The sequence below is a fragment of the Rattus rattus genome, chromosome 3 (genome assembly GCF_011064425.1).
Source record: "Rattus rattus isolate New Zealand chromosome 3, Rrattus_CSIRO_v1, whole genome shotgun sequence".
In the NCBI taxonomy this organism is placed as follows: domain Eukaryota; kingdom Metazoa; phylum Chordata; class Mammalia; order Rodentia; family Muridae; genus Rattus; species Rattus rattus.
In genome coordinates, this window is record NC_046156.1 from 95,268,127 (window position 1) to 95,289,984 (window position 21,858).

The 21,858-nt window shown below is 37.4% G+C and overlaps 1 protein-coding gene across 1 annotated transcript in view; it reads right to left on the reverse strand.

Moving 5' to 3' along the window:
• Positions 1-13,869: 13,869 nt before the first annotated feature.
• LOC116895484 (arylacetamide deacetylase-like 2) overlaps positions 13,870-21,858 on the reverse strand; it is a 31,805-nt gene continuing 23,816 nt past the window's right edge. Inside the window, exons 4-5 of the mRNA XM_032896745.1 lie at positions 18,587-18,758; positions 13,870-14,472 (exon numbers count right to left, since the gene is read on the reverse strand). Coding sequence (XP_032752636.1) covers positions 13,870-14,472; positions 18,587-18,758 — 775 coding nt within the window. The remainder of the gene's footprint in view (positions 14,473-18,586; positions 18,759-21,858) is intronic.

A 21,858-nucleotide genomic window follows, 5' to 3' on the forward strand; every position in this document is an offset into this window, starting at 1 on the left:
GGATGCAAGCATCACCAACAGAACACAAGAGACAGAAGAGAGAATCTCAGGGACAGAAGATACCATAGAAAATACTGACACAGCAGTCAAAGAAAATGCAAAATGCAGCCTCCTAACCCAAAACATCCAGAAAATCCAGGAGAAAATGAGAAGATTAAACCTAAGAATATTTGTTATAGAAAAGAGCGAAGATTCGCGACTAAAGGAGGCAGTAAATATCTTCAACATAATTATAGAAGGAAACTTCCCTAACCTAAAGAAAGAGATGCCCATGAACATACAAGCAGCCCACAGAACTCCAAATAGATTGCACTAGAAAGGAAATTTCTCCCATCACATAATAGTTAAAACACCAAATGCACAAAACAGAAAGAATATTAAAAGCAGTAAGTCAAAAATGCCAAGAGACATATAAAGGCAATTCTATGAGAATTACACCAGACTTCTCACCAGAAGTCACCATAGTCTTTCACTATGAAAGCCTGAAGATCTTGGGCAGATATCATACAGATCCTAAGAGAACACAAATGCCAGCCCAGGCTACTCTATCCAGCAAAACTCTCAATTAACATAGATGGAGAAACCAAGACATTCCATGACAAAACCAACATATACACAACATCTTTCCACAAATAAAGTCCTACAAAGGATAATAGATGTAAAACTCCAACACAAGGAAGAAAACTACATCCCAGAAAAAGCAAGAAATCATCCTTCTTTCAACAAACCCAAAAGAAGAGAGCCACACAAACATAATTCCACCTCTAACAACAAAAATAACATGGAACAACAATCACTATTCCTTACTCTCTCGTAACATCAATGGACTCAATTCCCTCAATAAAAAGACATAGACTAAGAGACTGAATACATAAACAGGACCCAGCATTTTGCTGCATACAGGAAACACACCTCAGTGACAAAGTCAGACACTATCTCAGAGTAAAAGGCTGAAAAACAATTTTCCAAGAGAATGGTCTTAAGAAACAAGCTCAAAAAGCAATTCTAATCATAAAATTGACTTTCAACCAAAAGTTATCAAAAAAAGATAAGGAAGGACATTTCATATTCATCAAAGGAAAAATCCACCAATATGAACTCCTCAATCTATGTGCCAAATGCAAGGGCAACTTCATTCATTATAAAAAAAATCACCTTACTAAAGTCCAAAGCACACATTTCACCCCAACCAATAATAGTGGGAGACTTCAACACATCACTCTTATCAATGGAGAGATCATGGAAACAGAAACTAAACAGAGATACAGAGAAACTAACAGAAGTTATGATCCAAATAGATTTAACAGGTATCTATAGAACATTTCATCCAAAAACAAAAAAATACACTTCAGCATCTCATAATACAGTCTCCAAAATTAACCATATAATTGGTCACAAAACAGGCCTTAGCACATACAAGAATATTGGAAAAAAGTCCCATGCATCCTATCAGATTACCGTGGACTAAGGGTAGTCTTCAATAAAAACCATAAGGACAGAAAGTCCACATACACACGGAAGTTGAACAATGCTCTTCTCAATGATTACTTTGTCAAAAAAGAAATTAAAGACTTTTTAGAATTTAATGAAAATGAAGATACAACATACCCAAACTTATGGGACACAATGAATGCAGTGATAAGAGGAAAACTCATAGCTCTGAGTGCCTCCAAAAAGAAACTGGAAAAAGCATACATCAGCAGCTTGACAGCACACCTGAAAACTCTAGAACAAAAAGAAGAAAATACACCTAAGAGGAGTTAAGGGCAGGAAATAATCAAACTCAGTGCTGAAATCAACCAAGTAGAAACATAAAGAACTATACAAAGAATCAACAAACCCAGGAGTTGGTTCATTGTGAAAATCACCAAAATAGATAAACCCTTAGCCAGACTAACCAGAGGACACAGAGAACGTATCCAAATTAACAAAATAAGAAATAAAAGGGAAGACATGACCACAGAATCTGAGGAAATTCAAAATATCATCAGATCCAATTACAAAGCCTATACTCAACAAAACTGGAACATTTGGATAAAATGGACAATTTTCTTGACAGACACCAGTACTCAAGTTAAATCAGGATCAGATATATCATCTAAACAGTCCCGTAACTCCTAAATAATTAGAAGCAGTTCTTAAAAGTCTTCTAACAAAAAAAAAAGCCCAGACTAGATAGGTTTGGTGGACTCTATCAGACTGTCATAAAACACCTAATACTGTCAAAAATATTACACAAAATAGAAACAGAAGAGACATTACCCTATTCCTTCTATGAAGCCACAATTATGTTTATACCTAAACCACACAAATACACAACAGAGAAAGAAAACTTCTGACAAATTTCCCTTTATGAATATCGACACAAAAATACTCAATAAAATTCACACAAACCAAATTCAAGAACATATCAAAGCAATCATCTATCATGATCAAGTAAGCTTCATCCTAGAGATGCAGCGATGGTTCAATAAATAGAAATTCATCACCATAATCCACTATATGAACAAACTCAAAGGAAAAAACACATGGTCATCTCATTAGATTAGATTTATCAATGCTGAGAAAGCATTTGAAAAAGTTCAACACCCCTTCAAGTTGAAAGTCCTCAAAGATCAGGAATCAAGGCACATAGCTAAACATAGTAAAAGCAATATACAGTAAACCATTAGTCAATATCAAACTAATGGAGAGAACTTGAAGCAATGTGACTAAAACCAGAAATTGAAAGAGAAGAAGCCAAAATATCATTATTTGCAGATGATATGATAATATACTTAAGTGACCCCAAAATTTCCACCAGAGACTTTCTATAGCTGATAAACAACTTCAGCAAAGTGTCTGGATATAAAATTAACTCTAAGAAACCAATAACCTTCCTCTACTCAAAGGATAAACAGGCTGAGAAAGAAATTAGGGATATGTCACCCTTCAGGTGGGACTCTAACCAACCAAGTGAAAAATATGTATAACAAGAACTTTAAGTCTCTGAAAAAAAGAAAATGAAGAACTGAGAAGATGGAAAAATCTCCCGTGTTCATGGAAAGAAGGATTAATTTGATAAAAATGACCATCTTGCAAAAGCAATCTATAGATTCAATGCAATCCCCATCGAAATTCCAAATCAATTCTTCATAAAGTTAGAAAGAGCAACTTGCAAATTCATGTGGAATAACAAAACCCCAGGATAGAGAAGATTATCCTCAACAATAAAAAAAGATTTGGAGGAATCACCATCTCTGACTTCCAGCTGTATTATAGACCATAGTGATAAAAACTGTATGGTATTGCTACAGAGACAGGCAGGTAGATCAATGGAATATAATTAAAGACCCAAAAATGAACCCACACACATTTAGTCACTTGATCTTTGACAAAGGAGCTAAAACTGTCCAGTGGAAAAAAGACAGCATTTTCAACAAATGGTGCTGGTTCAGTTGGAAGCTGGCATGTAGAAGAGTGCAAATCTATTCATTATTAGGAGCTTTACAAAGCTTGAGTCCAAGTGGATCCAGGACCTCCACAGAAAACCAGATACACTCAAACTAATAGAAAAAAATGGGGAGGAGCCACAAACACAGAGGCACAGAGAAAATTTTCAACAGAATTCCAATAGCTTATGTTCTAAGATTAAGAATAGACAAATGGGACATCATAAAATTTCAAAACTTCTTTAAGGCAAAGGACATTGTCAATAGGACAAAAAGGCAAACAATATATTGGGAAACAATGTTTATCAATCCTACATCCAATAGAGGCTAATATCCAATATGTACAAAGATCTCATGAAGTAGGCTCCTAAAAACAAAATTACACTGTTAAAAAAAATGAGTACAGAGCTAAACAAAGAAATCTCATCTGAGAAATCTTGAATGCCTGAAAAGTAGCTAAAGAAATGTTCAACATTTCTCAGGTGACAGCAGATGCTGGCCAGGATGTGGAGAAATAGGAACACTCCTCCGTTGTTTATGGGATTACAAGCTTGTACTTATACTCTGAAAATCAGTTTGGCAGTTTGTCACAAAATTGGACACAGTACTACCTGAGGACCCAGCTATACCACTCCTGGGTATATACCCAAAAGATGCTCAAACAAGTAACAAAAACGCATGCTCTATGATGTTGATAATAGCCTTATTTATAATAGCCAGAAGCTGAAAAGGACAAAGATGTTCACAACTGAGGAATGGTAGAGAAAATGTTGTATATTTTCACAATGGAGTACTACTCAGCTATTAAAAACAATGACTAGACATGGTCCAGACCCGAAGGGACCAGGTCAACAGTTCTCTGCACCCAAATCCCATGGGAGGGAGAGCTAAACCTTCAGAGGGGCAGACATGCTTAGGATGCCAGAAGAGACTACACTCTGCCCACATTTCTGATTCCAGAAGCAAACACTTAATGCCATCTGGGACACTGGTGCACGAGGCCCTGGGAAAAGGTAGCGCAGGTCCTCCTGGTTGCCGCCCTCACAGAGAGCTCAAAAGCAGCTCCCCACAAGCAACTTGAGCTCCAAGAGACCTGCCTGGTGGAATCAGGACACAGGTCCATGGGAACAGCTGAAGACCAGTAGAGAGGAAAGACTACACGCCCGAAAGCAGAACACTCTGTTAACATAACTGGCTGAAAGAAATTAGGAAAATAGGTCTACAGCACTCCTGACACACAGGCCTATAGGACGGTCTAGCCACTGTCATAAATAACAGAACAAGGTAACACCAGAGAAAACCTGATGGCGAGAGGCAAGCACAGGAACCCAAGCTACAGAAACCAAGATTACATGGCATCATTGGAGCCCAATTCTCCCACCAAGGCAAACACTGAAAATCCAAACACACCAGAAAAGCAAAATCTAGATTTAAAATCACATTTGATCATGATGATGGAGGACTTCAAGAAAGACATAAAGAACTCCCTTAGAGAAACGGAGGAAAACATAAATAAACAAGTAGAAGCCTACAAAGTGGAATCACAAAAATCCCTGAAAGAATTCCAGGACAACACAATCAAACCGATGAAGGAATTAAAAATGGAAATAGAAGCAATAAAGAAAGCACAAAGGGAAACAACGCTGGATGTAGAAAACCAAAGGAAGGGAAAAGGAGCCATAGATACAAGCATCACAAACAGAATACAAGAGATAGAAGAGAGAATCTCAGGAGCAGAAGATTCCATAGAAATCATTGACTCAACTGTCAAAGATAATGTAAAGCGGAAAAAGCTACTGGTCCAAAACATACAGGAAATCCAGGACTCAATGAGAAGATCAAAGCTAAGGATAATAGGTATAGAAGAGAGTGAAGACTCCCAGCTCAAAGGACCAGTATCTACAACAAAATCATAGAAGAAAACTTCCCTAACCTAAAGAAAGAGATGCCCATAAGCATACAAGAAGCCTACAGAACTCGAAATAGACTGGACCAGAAAAGAAACTCCTCCCATCACATAATAGTCAAGACACCAAATGCACAAAACAAAGAATATTAAAAGCAGTAAGGGAAAAAAATCAAGTAACATATAAAGGCAGACCTATCAGAATCACACCAGACTTCTCACCAGAGACTATGAAAGCCAGAAGATCCTGGACAAATGTCATACAGACCCCAAAAGAACACAAATGCCACCCCAGGCTACTATACCCTGCAAAACACTCAATTAAAATGGATGGAGAAACCAAGGTATTCCATGACAAAACCAAATTTACATATCTTTCTATAAATCCAGCCCTACGAAGGAGAATAAATGGTAAAGCCCAACATAAGGAAGCAAGCTACACCCTACAAAAAGCCAGGAACTAATCGTCTTGGCAACAAAACAAAGAGAAGAGAAGCACACAAACATAATCTCACATCCAAATACGAATATAACAGGAAGCAACAATCACTATTCCTTAATATCTCTCAACATCAATGGCCTCAACTCCCCAATAAAAAGACATAGATTAACAAACTGGATATGCAACGAGGACCCTGCATTCTGCTGCCTACAGGAAACACACCGCAGAGACAAAGACAGACACAACCTCAGAGTGAAAGATTGGAAAATAACTTTCCAAGCAAATGGTCCAAGGAGCAAGCTGGAATAGCCATTCTAATATTAAATAAAATCAATTTTCACCTAAAAGTCATTAAAATACATAACGAAGGACACTTCACATTCACCAAAGGAAATACAAGGGCACCTACATACATAAAAGAAACCTTACTGAAGCCCAAAGCACACATTGCACCCCACAAAATAGTAGTTGGAGATGTCAACACCCCACTCTCATCAATGGACAGATCATGGAAACAGGAATTAAACAGAGGCATAGACACACTAAGAGAAGTCATGAACCAGATGGACTTAACAGATATTTATAGAACATTCTATCCTAAAACAAAAGGATATAACTTCTTCTCACCACCTCATGGTACTTTCTCCAAAATTGACCATATAATTTGTCATTAAACAGGCCTCAGCGATACAGAAAGATTCAAATAATCCCATGCGTGCTATCGGACCACCACGGACTAAAGCTGATCTTCAATAACAATAAGGGAAGAACGGCCACATATACATGGAAGTTGAACAATGCTCTACTCAATGATAACATGGTCAAGGAAGAAATAAAGAAATTAAAGACTTCTTAGAATTTAATGAAAATGAAGGTACACAATACCCAAAACTTATGGGACACAATGAAAGCTGTGCTAAGAGGAAAACTCATAGCTCTGAGTTCCTGCAGAAAGAAACAGGAGAGAGCATATATCAGCAGCTTGACGGAACACCTAAAAGCTCTAGAACAAAAAGAAGCAAATACACCCAGGAGGAATAGAAGGAAGGAAATAATCAGACTCAGAGCTGAAATCAACCAAGTAGAAACAAAAAGGACCATACAAAGAATCAACAGAACTAAAAGTTGGTTCTTTGAGAAAATCAACAAGATAGATAAACCCTTAGGCAGACTAACAAGAGGAAACAGAGACTGTGTCCAAATTAACCAAATCAGAAATGAAAAGGGAGACATAATTACAGAATCAAAAGAAATTCAAAAAATCATCAGATCCTACTACAAAAGCCTATATTCAACAAAACTTGAAAAATCTGCAGGAAATGGACAATTTCCTAGACAGATACCAGGTACTGAAGTAAAATCAGGAACAGATAAACCATTTAAACAACCCCATAACTCCTAAAGAAATAGAAGCAGTCATTAAAGGTCTCCCAACTAAAAAGAGCCAAGGACAAGATGGGTTCGGTGAAGAATTCTATCAGACCTTCATAGAAGACCTCATACCAATATTATCCAAACTATTCCAAAACAAAAAATTGAAACAGATGGAGCGCTACCAAATTCCTTCTGTGAAACCACAATTATTCTTATACCTAAACCACACAAAGACCCAACAAAGAAAGAAAACTTCAGACCAATTTCCCTTATGAATATCGACGTAAAAATACTGAATAAAATTCTGGCAAACCGAATCCAAGAACACATCAAAACAATCATCCATCATGGTCAAGTAAGCTTCATCCAAGGCATGCAGGGATGGTTTAATATATGGAAAACCAGCAATGCAATCCATTATATATACAAACAGAAAGAACAAAACCACATGATCATTTCATTACATGCTGAGAAAGCATTTGACAAAATTCAACCCCTATTCATGATAAAAGTCCTAGAAAGAATAGGAATTCAAGGCCAATACCTAAACATAGGAAAAGCCATATACAGCAAACCAGTAGCTAACATTAAACTAAATGGAGAGAAACTTGAAGCAATCCCACTAAAATCAGGGACTAGACAAGTCTGCCCACTCTCTCCCTACTTATTCAATATAGTTCTTGAAGTTCTAGCCACAGCAATCAGACAACAAAAGGAGATCAAGGGGATACAGATTGGAAAAGAAGTCAAAATATCACTATTTGCAGATGACATGATAGTATATTTAAGTGATCCCAAAAGATCCACCAGAGAACTACTAAAGCTGATAAACACCTTCAGCAAAGTGCCTGGGTATAAAATTAACTCAAATAAATCAGTAGCCTTCCTCTACACAAAAGAGAAACAAGCCGAGAAAGAAATTAGGGAAATGACACCCTTCATAATAGTCCTAAATAATATAAAATACCTCGGTGTGACTTTAACCAAGCAAGTGAAAGATCTGTATGATAAGAACTTCAAGCCTCTGAAGAAAGAAATTGAAGAAGACCTCAGAAAATAGAAAGATCTCCCATGCTCATGGATTGGCAGGATTAATAGAGTAAAAATGACCATTTTACCAAAAGCAATCTACAGATTCAATGCAATCCCCATCAAAATACAAATCCAATTCTTCAGAGAGTTAGACAGAACAATATGGAAATTCATCTGAAATAATGAAAAACCCAGGATAGCTTAAACTATCCTCAACAATAAAAGGACTTCTGGGGAAATCACTATCCCTGAACTCAAGCAGTATTACAGAGCAATAGTGATAAAAACTGCATGGTATTGGTACAGACACAGACAGATAGACTAGTGGAATAGAATTGAAGGCCCAGAAACGAACCCACACACCTATGGTCACTTTGACAAATTTTGACAAAGGAGCCAAAACCATCCAATAGAAAAAATATGACATTTTCAGCAAATGGTGTTGGTTCAACTGGAGGTCAGCATGTAGAAGAATGTAGATCAATCCATCCTTATCACCCTGTACAAAGATTAAGTCCAAGTGGATCAAGGACCTCCACATCAAACCAGATACACTTAAACTAATAGAAGAAATAGTGGGGAAGCATCTCGAACACATGGACACTGGAGAAAATTTGGCATTGTTGTTCATATGGGGTCTTGAACTCTGTCAAGCTCTTCCAGTCCTTTCTCTGATTCCTTCAATCGGGGTCCTGTTTGGCTTATGCTCTAAGATCAAGAATCAACAAATGGAATCTCATAAAACTACAAAGCTTCTGTAAGCAAAGGACACTGTTGTTAGGACAAAATGACAACCAACAGATTGGGAAAAGACTTTTATCAATCCTACAATTGATAGAGGGCTTATGTCCAAAATATACAAAGAACTCAAGAAGTTAGACTGCAGGGAGACAAATAACCCTATTTAAAAATGGGGTTGAGAGCTAAACAAAGAATTCACAGCTGAGGAGTACCGAATGGCTGAGAAACATCTAAAGAAATGGTCAACATCTTTAGTCATCAGGGAAATGCAAATCAAAACAACCCTGAGATTTCACCTCACACCAGTGAGAAATGGCTAAGTTCAAAAACTCAGGTGACAGCAAATGCTGGCAAGGATGTGGAGAAAGAGGAACTCTTCTCCATTGTTGGTGGGATTGCAGACTGGTACAACCATTCTGGAAATCAGTCTGGAGGTTCCTCAGAAAATTGGACGTTGAACTACCTGAGGACCCAGCTATACCTCTCTTGGACATATACCCAAAGGATGCCCCAACATATATCTAAGACATTTGCTATGTTCATAGCAGCCTTATTTATAATAGCCAGAAGCTGGAAAGAACCCAGATGCCCTTCAACAGAGGAATGGTTACAGAAAATGTGGTACATATACACAATGGAATATTACTCAGCTATCAAAAACAATGACTTTATGAAATTCATAGGCAAATGGATGGAACTGGAAAATATCATCCTGAGTGAGGTAACACAATCACAGAAAAACACACATGGTATGCACTCATTGATAAGTGGCTATTAGCCCAAAAGCTAGAATTACACTAGATGCACAGAACACATGAAACTCAAGAAGGATGACCAAAATGTGAATGCTTCACTCCTTCTTTAAAAGGGGAACAAGAATACCCTTGGCAAGGAATAGGGAGGCAAAGTTTAGAACAGAGGCAGAAGGAACACCCATTCAGAGCCTGCCCCACATGTGATCCATACATATACAGCCAACCAATTAGATAAGATGGTTGAAGCAGGCCGACAGGAACCAGATGTAGATCTCTCCTGAAAGACACAGCCAGAATACGGCAAACTCATGGGCGAATGTCTGCAGGAAACTACTGAACTGAGAATGGGACCCTGATTGAAGGAATCAGAGAAAGGACTGGAAGAGCTTGACAGAGTTCAAGACCCCATATGAACAACAATGCCAACCAACCAGAGCTTCCAGGGACTAAGCCACTACCCAAAGACTATTGACTGACCCTGGGCTCCAAGCACCAGTGGAAGGATAAGCCCTTGGTCCTTCCAAGACTGAACCCCCAGTGAATGTGATTGTTGGGGGGAGGGTGGTAATGTGGGGAGGATGGGAAAGGTAAAACCCATAGAGAAGGGGAGCGTGAGGGGTTGGGGGATGTTGGCCCAGAAACCATGAAGGGGAATAACAATCGAAATGTAAATAAGAAATATTCAAGTTAATAAAGATGGAAAAAAATAAAAATAAAAACAATGACTTCATGAAATTCTTAGGCAAATGGATGGAACTAGAAAATATCACACTGAGTGAGGTAATCCAATCACAAAAAATACACATGGTATGCAGTCACTGACAACTGGATATTAGCCCCAAAGCTTGGAATACCAAAGATACAATTTACAGACCACATGAAGCTCCAGAAGAAGGAAGAAAAAGTGTGGATGCTTCAGTCCTTCTTTGAAAGGGGAACAAAATGATCACAGGAGAAAGTATGGAGGGAATGTGTGGAGCAGAGTCTGAAGGAGAAGCCATCTCAAGACTGCCTCACCTGGGGTCTATCTCATATAGTCACCAAACCCATGTACTATTGAGGATGCAAGAAGTGCATGCTGACAGGAACCTGATATAACTGTCTCCTGAGAAGCTCTGTCACAGCCTGACAAATACAGAGGCAGATGCTCACAGCCAACCATTGGACTGAGAATGCAGTCCCCAATAGAAGAGTTAGAGAACAGACCGAAGGAGCTGAAGAAGAAACACAGGAAGAACAGCAATATCAACCAACCAGACCCCCTAGAGTTTCCAGTGACTAAACCACCAACCACATAGTACACATGTGCTGGGGACAGCATAAGATGACAGGGACTGCCCAGAGTAGGCCAGGATGGAGACATCTCAGTAGCCTGCAACATCTCTTTGTAAAAAAAAAAAAGTTTGTTCCAATTTCTCCTAACCTTATCCCTGGACAAAGGCTGTATAGATTTCATTTGTGCGTAACTGCTTTTCAGTTGGCTTTGATGTACATAATTGTTCTATTATATCTCACTTTCCTACTTCTTTCTCTTGCTCTGGTAAATTCTGTGAAACTAGATGCTCCTTGATGTAATGATTCTTAAACAATTGGAAATTGAGGCATAGAAGCAGAGCACAGCAAAGTCCTAATGGCCCAGGTGTATGTTGTGTGTTCTCATCTTGGGAACAATATAGTAACTGCATAATGGTAGTTCTAGATTAATGCTTGACTTGTAAAGATACTATTAGAAAATGAATTAGAGCCAATATTGGGACCCCAAGAAAAGCAAAAGTTATTGAAGTTTGGAAATACATTTTGCATAACATTTGACAGTTGTTCATGGATAAGGAAGTATAGAATACATAAAATTATATACTAGTAAAACTAAGTCAAAATACTGGGACTCTTAGAAGAGTCATTGTGTGTAATGTAAAGGAACAGAAAGCTAGTAGAACTACTGAGTTAAGTGTTAACTTGATTCTTTCTGGCCACTGCCTAGCAACTTTGCCCATGTCATTTATCTTAGAGCTTCACAGGAAAATGCAAGTAACTGACCTCAGAGCACTGAGGCCTAAAGTATAATAGTTTAAAAGTTAAAGGTTAAATAATGATAAGTTTGCAAAATATTATTATTTTGGCCATAGGCCTGGGAATAGGGGAACCTTGAAACTTTAGGAAACAATTGTGATTCTAAATTATTTGTGGGATGTGGTTATTCTTTTGAATCTGATTTGGCACTGATTATACAATGTCTTTTTTTTCTACCTGCTTTTTGAGACTCAATAAGAGAAAGGCTATAGAGCAAATGAGGGAGCAAGTGAGGAAGCAAGTGAGAGAGCATGTGTGAACATGTGTGAGCATGTGTGAGCATGTAAAAAACAAGTGGAGAGTGAGATGTACATGAGATTGTGTGTGTGTGTGTGTGAGAGAGAGAAAGAGAGAGAGAGAGAGAGAGAGAGAGAGAGAGAGAGAGCATGAGAAGAGCATGTGAAGACTAAGTGAAGATAGAATGTGAGGTGTGTATGAAGATTGTGTGTGTGAGTGAAAGGAGAGTGCATGTGGTGTGTGTGAGATGTGTATAAAGAGTATGTGTGAAAGTGAAAGGGTAATGAGCAGAGGTATACATGAGTGTGGGAGTTCAAGAAATGAAAAGTGCAAGGAAGAAAAGCAGAGTGCACAAGAGAGTGCCGAGTGTGTGCAGCCTCAAACTGTAGGCCAGTGAGCAAGAGAAAAAGAAAGCAGAGAGAGAGAGAGAGAGAGAGAGAGAGAGAGAGAGAGAGAGAGAGAGAGAGAAACTTTAAGCCTTGAAATTGCCTGTCAGTTTGTACCCAAAGAGTAGTCTGTGTATATTTATTATATGCCTTCCCAATATCCCTGCTTCCAGTGAGAACTCCGATTCTGTATCCAGTCTGGACTCAGACCCACATGGAAGGACCCATGGCTCCAGTGCATATGTAGCAGATGATGGCCTTGTTGGGCTTCAGTGGGAGGAGAGGCTCTTGGTCCTGTGAAGGCTTGATGCCCCAGTGTAGGCGAATGCCAGGTTAGGGAGGTAGGATGGAGATGGTGGGTGGTTGGGGAAGCACCCCCATAGAAGCATGGGGCAGGGGCATGGGATAGGGGGTTTCAGGAGGGGAAAGTGAGAACGGGGATAACAGTTGAAATATAAATAAAGAAAATATCCAATAAAATAGAAATAATCAGAAAACAAAGAAAAACAAACAAAAACTAATAAAATTTCTTGGAATGAGGATTGGATTTTAAATTAAATGCACAAAATTCACTTTGGCATATTTAAAAAAGAAAACTGATCCGGCATAGGATAAAGATCATCTCAGGTAAAAGAAGCCATGTGCAAACAGCATACTCATTTGTATCTCAGAAATTATATAATTTTAATACCTCCCAAAGAAAATGAAAATTGGTTATTATGCAGTTGTGAGCTGATGAGTGTGTTGGTCTCATCAAAGAGGGAAGCAAATAGATTGGAGCTTATATAACTTCCTAGGTGAATAGTCTCCACGTTTGCTAATGACTCACTTTGAAAATTAAGAAAAGCAGCATGAATAATTCTGACTGCTATCTATACTTGTTTCTATGACATCAAGGATTAAGAATCATTGGTTAGCAATGGATGATGTTCAGACAGTTATCTTCAAGTTTGCTTTTACTAAAGTATAAATAAAGATGACATATTTAAACTACAGGAAATATTTTCAGTTTAGATGTTAAGCTTCTCCACAATAAAGGAAAGCTTTCTATTCAGAGTATATATAAGCTTCCAAAAACATAAACTAAAAAATGGGTTTAATTTATATTGAGCATATGGAATTAATGTATAAATAAATAATTGGAAACTTTGCCAGAAATACTAAATAGTGTTCGCTCAATACAACTGTATTGTCTCCATCACTTGGTTTTTATCATCGTCTGGGAACAGACATGTGTTTTTGCATATAACCACATTTTAATGCTGAACTACTACAATTGAATTCTTAGAGACGTTCCATCACAAGATAATACATGATAGTAATGGGAATAATAAGTGAATACCTCCACGTTTTCAGTAACAAACAGGATATTTATGTATATTTATCAAATTTGTGCAAAGATCTTTATGCTAAATTATATGTATGTTCAAATACAACTCAAATTATCATCATGCTTACTAAACATTAGATTAAATTATCTCCAGCTATGCTTAATTTATAAGTTTTTTTCTAACCAACTGATATATTTTTCTCCTACTTTTAATCCTAACTGTAATTTGTATGGCATTGCAATGAGTGACATGACTCCATGGATCCCTTCTTCTATGTGGTCATGAGCAACTTGAACCCCAACATTTCTAAGACGTGTAATATAAATGAGACCCTCATCTCTTAGGACATCATGTTCACAAGTGAGGATGTATGTTAATGGCAAACTCTGTAACTGAGAGTCACTGGCTAGCAAAGGAGATAGCCTGCTATCCATAAGGGCTGGGTAGAATACATTTAGCTTTCCAAGAGTGGGCTCATTATAAACATGGTTCTTTTTATACTTCTCAGGAAGAAAGTCACTCCAGTTAACAAACTTGAACAGGTGTCTTGATCCTTGAGGCATGTGTTCATTTCTCTGCATAGCCTGCTGCAGGGCTATGTCTTCAGTTACATATAGGTGTGCCAGCTTAATTCCTATCTCTCTTGAAAGAAAGGGACCATGTTCATACTCTCGATGAGATGGCATCAAGGTGTCGATAAATTGTAGTGCAGGATATATCAAGGCTTGTGCCTTAATTTTATCTTTATATTCTGGATTATTCTGGAGCTGTAAATATAAAAATTATACTCATGATTTTTACACAAAAGGGATACATATTTGCATCAATAACCCAGGGTAAATAAATTCATAAAATGTAAACAGTAGTGATTATTCACACAATAGTTACTCATTGACTTAGAGATGTGAGGATGTGTCATTCCACATTCATCAATGTGGAAATAGTGTATGCTCTCCTATGCATGCAGTTATTCACTGTATGATAATAACCAAAACATGATCAAGGGAGTTCCCAAGATGATGACAGCATAATTATATCTCAGACTACTTTTAAAAATTTGAGTTTTTGAATGCTTGGCTTTTGTGTGGTGGGTGGTGTGTGTCTGTGTGTGTGTGTGTGTGTGTGTGTGTGAGAGAGAGAGAGAGAGAGAGAGAGAGAGAGAGAGAGAGAGAGAGAGAGAGAGAAAGGAGAAAGAGAGAAAGAGAGAAAGAGAAAGAAGGGTGTTTATACTTATCTATACCAGGTTGTTTTGGAACATACTGTTCTGTCTCATCCTCCCAAGTACTTGTAGTTATGTGTCAACATGCTCAAATTACTTAAACACACACACACACACATACACACACACAAATACATATATATATGTATACATAAAATGTATACATATATATGTATAATATATTATATATATAAAATATGTGTGAATGAGCAAAACAACTCCAAATTTGATATATAAATCTTATAAAAATGGAAGCTTAATGTATTGAGGCAATGTCAGGAGCCAACTAGGAGAGGCTAAGACTAGCAGATGAATTTTCTGGAGGTGGCACCCCATTTTTTACATAGCTTCTTGGGTGAGGTCTGACCTTCAAGTTTCCAAGAGACTTCATCTCAGGATTAATTCTTGCAGCTGATATAACTTTCCTGTAATGATTGTATAGACTAAGAATTCCTAGGCATTAGCCCACTCTATTGAGCAAATTTCCTGCATATCAACATAAAGATGAAGTTTCATGAATTAATGCTGTTTAGATGAATTAATGATTTTATAGAATTCTTGAGTTGATTCAAATAATTATAGGAAGAAAGTTTTAAGTGATAGTTAAGTTGTTTTGCCAGAAAGTTATAATAAAGTTAGAATCACGAAGAGAATATGGCAACCCTCCTAAAATAGTAAATAAAGGGTGAATAATATTGAGCTTTCACTATTATATGAAAAAGAAAAATAGGCTTGGGACAAATTTGTGATCAAGAAAAACCATTCATTCTATGTCAGGTCCAAGGATGAAGCCATGGGTGTAAACTATAATAAAGCAAGGATATATAATATTCTTGCTTTGAGCTTATAATGAGCTTACAGAACAAAACACTGCTTTGAGCTTAATATCAACATCCTTCTGCAATTCTCCTTTTTAGTAATATATCTATGAGGTAAATTTTAAAGAACTTTGGTCTATTAAAAGGTCATAGGAAAGAAGTAAAATGGAGGCTTGGGAGGTTCTGCTTCATCCATTTATCTAAATGGCATTTGAGGTTCAGCTTAATCCACTAAATGTATATTTGTATATGTCTGTTTGTCTATATGTATGTATGCAGGTATATGTGTCTGTATGTAAGACACATAAACACATTTGGAGTTGACTGAGACAGGTGGTCATGTCTGACTAGAATGTACGTGTGTGTGTGTATGTGTGTGTGTGTGTGTGTGTGTGTGTGTGCCTCTGTAAAGAATTTTAATTCTAAGAAACTAGTAGTTTTTAACACAAATAGTAAGAGAACAAGTAATAAAAGTACAAAGCCAGGGATCATCAGTCTTTGACTGTCATCTGACATTGTGTTGTGCCCAGTAGCATTCCCCTAAAGGCATAAAGGACCTGTGTAGGCTCCCAGCAAGGAAAGAATTCAAACATGAATCCTATCTTTAGGAAAACACAGGATGATATATAAAAATCAAAAACAGTGGGAAAAGATGAGGAATGCTTTGTGTATACAGCCCCCATCTTTACCAGAAATGGGAATTGTTCTGCGTTTGCAGCTACAAGAAGATTCCTCTTCCTTCCATTTTCTAGTTATACACACTGCAGAAGAGGGTCTGTAGTGGGATCCTAATGCTGATCACTCAGTCAGAACATGTGCTTATGCAGCACTGCCCTATCTACAAATGTCTGTCTCTGTAGCCCTCCACAGGGATGCTCAGGATTCATTTAGAGTTCTCAAGGCCTCGTCAAAGAAGTTGAGTTGTATAAAACGGAAGGATTAGTAGAAATCTCAATAGCACATAAGGAAAAATAACTGACCAAATTCAAAATATGCACACACAAATAGATACGAAGTTCTACGTGATAAAGAATTCCTAAGAGAATCTTTTTCATTGTTTATAAAATAAAAACTAAAATTTTAAATTTTATTACGATAATTTACAGAGTCTTTTCCATGCATTCATTTGTACATCCAAGTGACAAGATTTTCGAGCAGCCAGACACATTTTTAGGCAAATTTTCTTCCTTATGTAATCTACATGTGAGTGTCTATGGAAAGGAACAGCAAATCTGCAGTCTCATATCCATATATGCCTGCAGCCCAAACCCATATATGTCTGTTTATTTTAAATAAATTAAAATGAAATAACATTAAATATTCACATCCTCAGTCACATTATTCAAAATTAAATACTCTATGACTCTGTATGACTAATGACTACCTTCTTTGTTGGGTGAGGAGTCTTGATCTTAAAGGGGTATGGAGTGTATCAGAAGAATCAGAGAATAAACAGAATGGAACATGGTACCAATATTTTGGTAGATTCAAGTGATAGCTTCTCCACAAGGGAGCAGGTGTAATCCCAAATGAGTTGGTAGATGCTTCAGGTAGAGCAAAGTGCATTCCTGGAGTCCACCGGGCACGTAGTCCCACAGTTTCACAGAACTCCAAGGTCAGTGCATCAGCTTACTTGAAAACAGATCAAAACTGAATGAGAAATGTATTGATTTCTACACATTTGTGCACACATATGAGCATGAATCAGAATACATGCCCACATTTACCAGCACATGTATACATATTTATATGAAAAATAAAGCAAAATTCAAGTGAGTACCAGCACACATTAGGAAAATGGGCAAGAATGGACTTTCTTTGCAGAGTTCAGATTTCCCCAAGCTTTAACTCAAAAGAAGACAAAAGATATGCTGTACATTAATAGCTTAAACTTTAAGCATTAAATGAAAGAACTAAAGAGAAATGACAATATCTGGAATTCCATTTTCACTATTCCTGTGCAGTCTCAGAACACTTGTTATCTTTTTCAATACCCATTTTATTAAAGTTACTAAACTTTTGCAACAAGAATATATGTTTGCACCTCATACTTTGTGGTCAAACTAGTCTTTACTATTAAAATCCCAGTTCCAAATGCGCTGAAACACTGCCAGAATATCACAGGAAACATCTCCAGAAATGCTCTGATAACCAGGACATCCAGCTCAGGGTCTTTGGTAAAATAGTAATTATATGAAACTTCATGTTTCCTGGATTAGTCTAGGACTGTGAAAGAGTCCTGGGAACAGCTACAGAAGTCTCAGTCTTGGTCACTCAGCTGGATAACAAGTCTCACCTATCCAAAAGTATCTGAAATTGCATGATACAGAAGTGGATCTATATGAACTCTTTGTTTCTCACCTTTTCCACAGCCCTTTGTGGGTCACACCAACCCTTTGTAGGAAGACTGTAGCTATCTCATTGGAATATATGTGTGGTATTAAATTCTACAGATATAGAGAACCTTTGTCTAATTTCATGACCACTAGAACCATGGAGGGAAAACACTGCAGTTGAATAGGTAAACCATGTCTCCTCGACTAGAAAAGCTTCAGTCTGGCAAAGACGTGATCTGACAATCAAATGTCTTAAAATGCTTGAATTATTTCTAGATTTGTCTTGCAGACCACCTCATAGAATTTCATTAGCTATTTCAAAGAAATGTAGAGTCAGATAGAAAAAGAGTAGAGCAAAGTTTACTTGTGGTGCCTGGTGTAACTGGAAAAGTGAGATATACAGAATAGAAGCAGGCAAGGAGAAAGTCTGTAGGCATGGGAGTAGCAGTGGCCTATGTATGACAACATCAGAGCAGAATAGTCAAACATCTGTAGGAACAAAACATACCAACTGAGTTGCTGCTGTTGCCAAAGAGCCTCCAGAGCTGTCTCCAGAAATACAAATGCGAGTCGGATCTACTCCATACTTTTCAAGAATTGTGTCCTGGAGAAAGAACTTGATCACAAGAACACAATCTTCAAAGGCAGTTGGGAATGGATACTGAGGAGCAAGCCTGTAGCTTTAAAGAAAAAACAAACACTGAGAAAGTATTATGATTAAACTTATACATATCTCTCAACTTCACCAATACATATATTAATAAAGTATTGTTCTTTGAACCTTTAATTTCATCAGTAAACCTGGACTTACTAATTGCTTCTGTTTTAAAACAAGAAGCAGATTCTGGTTTAAAGGGTTTCAGGTACTAGTCCTTTAGTAGGATTAGTGAAAGAAGATGAACCTTCACCCTCATAAAGTCTGTAGGATTCATCAAGCCCTCAGCAAAGTTTGTGACTTAAAAACAATTCACAATTATTATAGAAGTTCCCAGGAAAATGTAAAATCAGATTAAACATAGGTACCTTGATTTAGGAATTTCTTTAAATCAGAATTCTATAAAAATGAAGAATTTCATAGACAAACCCGAGAGTTTTAATCAATATTAGCATGTTATTACTTAATAATTTAATAATTACTTAATTATGTGATGATAATATTAAAGTATTTCTATATACTGAAGTATATCCTAATAGTATGTAAATATATTAATGGGTCCTACCAAAATACTGTAAGTTAATTATTAAGACAAAATACAAGACATCCCAAGGTCGCAGACAGACTGCAACCTCTGCACACCTCATTCCACATCCTGGTCCAAGGGGAAACTGCACAGTGCCTCTGGACACAGGGATATACGAACAGAGAGCCGCCAGTCCCCGCCGTTCTGGTCTGCACTTAGGACCAAACTGAACAGGCCAAACAGCTCCCTGCACCCAAATGCCACGGGGGAGAGAGCTGGAACCTCAGAAGTGTAGATACTCCTGAGAAGTCAGTCCAGTCCCAAGAAAGAATTGCATAGTGCCAACTATACCCAAGGGTTGCAAGGACCTAAATGAGCAATCAGGGGCAGGACCCTTTGATTCGTGCCCGTACCTAGAGCTGGAAGACAGTACAGGAGTGCCTACACACCTGAAATCAGAGCACCTGTTCTCAGGAAAGGCTGAAAGAAAACAGGAAAACAGTTCTACGGGAGTGCTGAGACAGAGGTCTACAGCAGGGTCAAGTCATTCTCAGAAACAGCAAAACAAGCAAACACGAGAGACAACCCAATGGCCAGAGGCAAGCACAGGAACCTAAGCAACAGAAACCAAGACTACTTGGCATCATCAGAGCCCAGATCTCCCACCAAAGAAAATACTGGATATCCAAACACACCGGAAAAGCAAGATTTAGATTTGAAATCACATGTTTTAATAATGATGGAGGACTTTAAGAAAGACTTAAAGAACTCCCTCAGAGAAATGCAGGAAAGCACAAGTAAACAAGTAAAAGCCCTTAGAGAGGAAACACAAAAATCACTGAAAGAATTACAGGAAAACACAAACAAACAGGTGAAGGAATTGAAAATGGAAATAGAAACAATAAAGAAAGCACAAAGGGAGAAATACCTGGATATAGAAAACCAAAGGAAGAGACAAAGAGCCATAGACACAAGCATCACCAAGAGAATACAAGAGATAGAAGAATACAGGGACAGAAGATACCATAGAAAACATCAACAAAACTGACAAAGATAATGTAAAATGCAAAAAGCTCCTAGCCGAAAACATACAGGAAATCCAGGACACAATGAGAAGATCAAACCTAAGGATAATAGGTATAGAAGAAAGTAAAGACTCCCAACTTAAGGGGCCAGTAAATATATTCAACAAAATTATAGAAGAAAACTTCCTAACCTAAAAGAAAGAGATTCCCCATAAACATAAAAAGCCTACAGAACTCCAAATAGATTGGACCAGAAAAAAACACCTCCGTCACATAATAGTCAAAACACCAAACGCACAAAATAAAGAAAGAATATTAAAAGCAGTAAGGAAAAAAAAGTCAAGTGACATATAAAGGCAGACCTATCAGAATTACATAAGACTTCTCACCAGAGACTATGAAAGCCAGAAGATCCTGGACAGATGTTATACAGACTGTAAAAGAAGACAAATGCTAGCCCAAGTTGCTGTATCCAACAAAACTTTCAATTATCATAGATGGAGAAACCAAGATATTCCATGACAAAACCAAATTTACACAATATCTTTCTACAAATCCAGCCCAACAAAGGATAATAGATGGAAAACTCCAATACAAGGAGAGAAACTACACCATACATAAAGCAAGCAATTTAATTTCCTTGCAATGAAACCAAAAGAGAGACAAACAAACAAAATTCCACCTCTAACAATGAAAATAACAGGAAGCGACAATCACTATTTGTTAATATCTCTCAACATCAACAGACTCAATTCCTCAATAAAAAGACATAGACTAACAGTCTGGATATGTAAAGAGGACCCAGCATTCCTGCATGCAGGAAACACAGCTCAGAGACAAAGACAGACACTACCTCAGAGTAAATGGCTGGAAAACAATTGTCCAAGCAAATGGCCCGAAGAAACAGGCTGGAGTTCCCATTCTAATATTAAATAAAATTGACTTTCAACCAAGAGTCATTAAAAAAGATAAGGAAGGACACATCATATTCATCAAAGGAAAAATCAACCAAGATGAACTCTCAATCCTAAATATCTACGATCCAAATGCAAGGGTACCTATGTTCATAAAAGAAACCTTACTAAAGCTCAAAGCACACATTGCACCTCACATGATAATAGTAGGAGATTTCAACACCCGACTCACATCACTGGACAGATCATGGAAAAAGAAATTAAACAGAGATGTACAGAAACTAACAGAAGTTATGAACCAAATGGAACAGATATTTACAGAATATTCCATCCTAAAACAAAAGGATATACCTTCTTCTCAGCACCTCATGGAACCTTCTCCAAAATTGACCATATAATCAGTCACAATACAGGCTTCAACAGATACAGGAAGATAGAAATAATCCCATGCATCCTATCAGACCACCGTGCACTAAGACTGATCTACAAAAACAATAATAATGACAGAAAGTCCACATATATATGGAAGTTGAATAATGCTCTACTCAATGACGACTTGGTCAAGGAAGAAATAAAGAAATAAATTAAAGACTTCTTAGAATTTAATGAAAATGAAGATATAACATACCCAAACTTATAGGGTACAATGAAAGCAGTACT